Below are 1,460 nucleotides of genomic sequence, written 5' to 3'. Positions count from 1 at the left end.
CCAGCGTGTTGGTGCCGCCGAGCATCAGCTCCGAAGTGTACTCGTCCAGCGCGCGCTTGCTGTCGCCCACGTAGGGCACGTACTTGATGACCACCTGCGGGGCGGGACCGGGTCACACAGGGCCGCGCGCCGCCCCCACCCCCGGACGCCCGCACGTACGCAGTGGTCGGGCTCCTCTCCGGGTGCGTAGAGCACCGGGTTGCTCTGCACCATGTCGTCCACCACGCTGCTCTTGGACACCTCCTTGGAGCGGAACTGCTGCGGAGCCGACAGGTTCTGCCCGTCATTGTTGCCCAAGTGGTTGTAGCTGACGATGGACATAGTCTGTGGTCAGAGAGACGGCGGCGTTGCGGGCGGGCGGCGCGCACCGCCGGGTCATCGGGTGTCGAGCCCCGTCCTGGCCGGCCCGGCTCACGCACCTTGAGGCCGGAGCCGATGAGGAAGTCCACGAGCACCGACTTCACCTTAGTCTGGCCCGACTTGAAGTCGTCGCCGCCCACGAACACGCGGTGCTGCTCGGCCAGTTCAAGCGCCCCGGGCACCAGCGTGTTCTGTGGGGACCCGTTGAGGAAGGCGCAGCCCTCCAGGACGCTGGCCACGGCGAAGAGCGTGGACGGCGACACCTCCCTTCCGTGCTGCGGGACGGGGCGTGTCAGCGGGCCCTGCGGCCGCACCCCCGCCCCGCCCCGCCCCGCCCGGCGGCCACCTGGATGGTGCGCAGCAGGTTCTCTGCCGTGTCGTTGAGACCCGGCACCACGTCGCAGAAACGCTCCGTGTTCGCTGTCCACAGCACGATGACCTTATCCAGCCCCGCACGGGACCGGAAGTCGCGGATGTCCTTTCGGATCTGCTCCAGCTGTGGGGAGAGCAGCAGGTGGGGGGGTGGGTGCTGGTGCCCCAAGGCGCAGAGATCAGGGTTACCTGCTCCCCAAACACAGAGGGGCACACTCGGTGAAAAGACGGGCACGAGCAGCGGAGAGTGGGAGCAGCGGTGGGACGGCGGGGGCCGCGGACACGGGAGGGCACCTGCTGCGCACGTGTGCCCGGGATGAGGTTGTCAGCACGTGCGCTCTGGTTGGCGGCGATAAACTCGGGGATGTACACGGAGGGCCGCGGGCGCAGCGCCTCCATGTGCGGCCACAGCTGCTCCTGCAGGCCGCAGTCCAGGACCTGTGCCCGCCTCATGGCCTCCGCCAGGTTCAGCGAAGAGATGTCCCAGCCTGGGGGGAGGTACGACCCTCACGCTGGGGCCCGCCCCGAGTCTCGCCGCCCAGCCCCCGCCGCGCAGCCCGCCCCTCGGCCCACCGTCGAACACCAGGTCGTCGGGCGGCACCATGGGCAGCAGCGCGCTGAAGGGCACGAACACCTCCTGGCCTTCGGCGTCCAGGCCCAGGCTCACGGTGCCCGACTGGGTGAGCGAGCCGAAGTAGTTGGCCTCCTGGGGGCGGCAGAGCGCCACG

At 69.9% G+C, this 1,460-nt stretch overlaps 1 protein-coding gene across 1 annotated transcript; it reads right to left on the bottom strand.

Annotated features, from left to right (window-relative positions):
• Isyna1 (inositol-3-phosphate synthase 1) lies at positions 1 to 1,438 on the bottom strand (the record flags this gene model as incomplete). The annotated part of the gene is given in 6 exon segments (XM_005409700.2): positions 1 to 94; positions 160 to 324; positions 420 to 635; positions 707 to 856; positions 1,027 to 1,220; positions 1,306 to 1,438. Coding segments are annotated over 6 exon segments (952 nt in total), but the record flags the coding sequence as incomplete, so codon positions are not given.
• Positions 1,439 to 1,460: the final 22 nt, after the last annotated feature.

The sequence above is a fragment of the Chinchilla lanigera genome, unplaced genomic scaffold, assembly GCF_000276665.1.
Source record: "Chinchilla lanigera isolate Chin_1 unplaced genomic scaffold, ChiLan1.0 scaffold00123, whole genome shotgun sequence".
In the NCBI taxonomy this organism is placed as follows: domain Eukaryota; kingdom Metazoa; phylum Chordata; class Mammalia; order Rodentia; family Chinchillidae; genus Chinchilla; species Chinchilla lanigera.
This window is presented reverse-complemented; position numbering and strand designations above follow the sequence as displayed.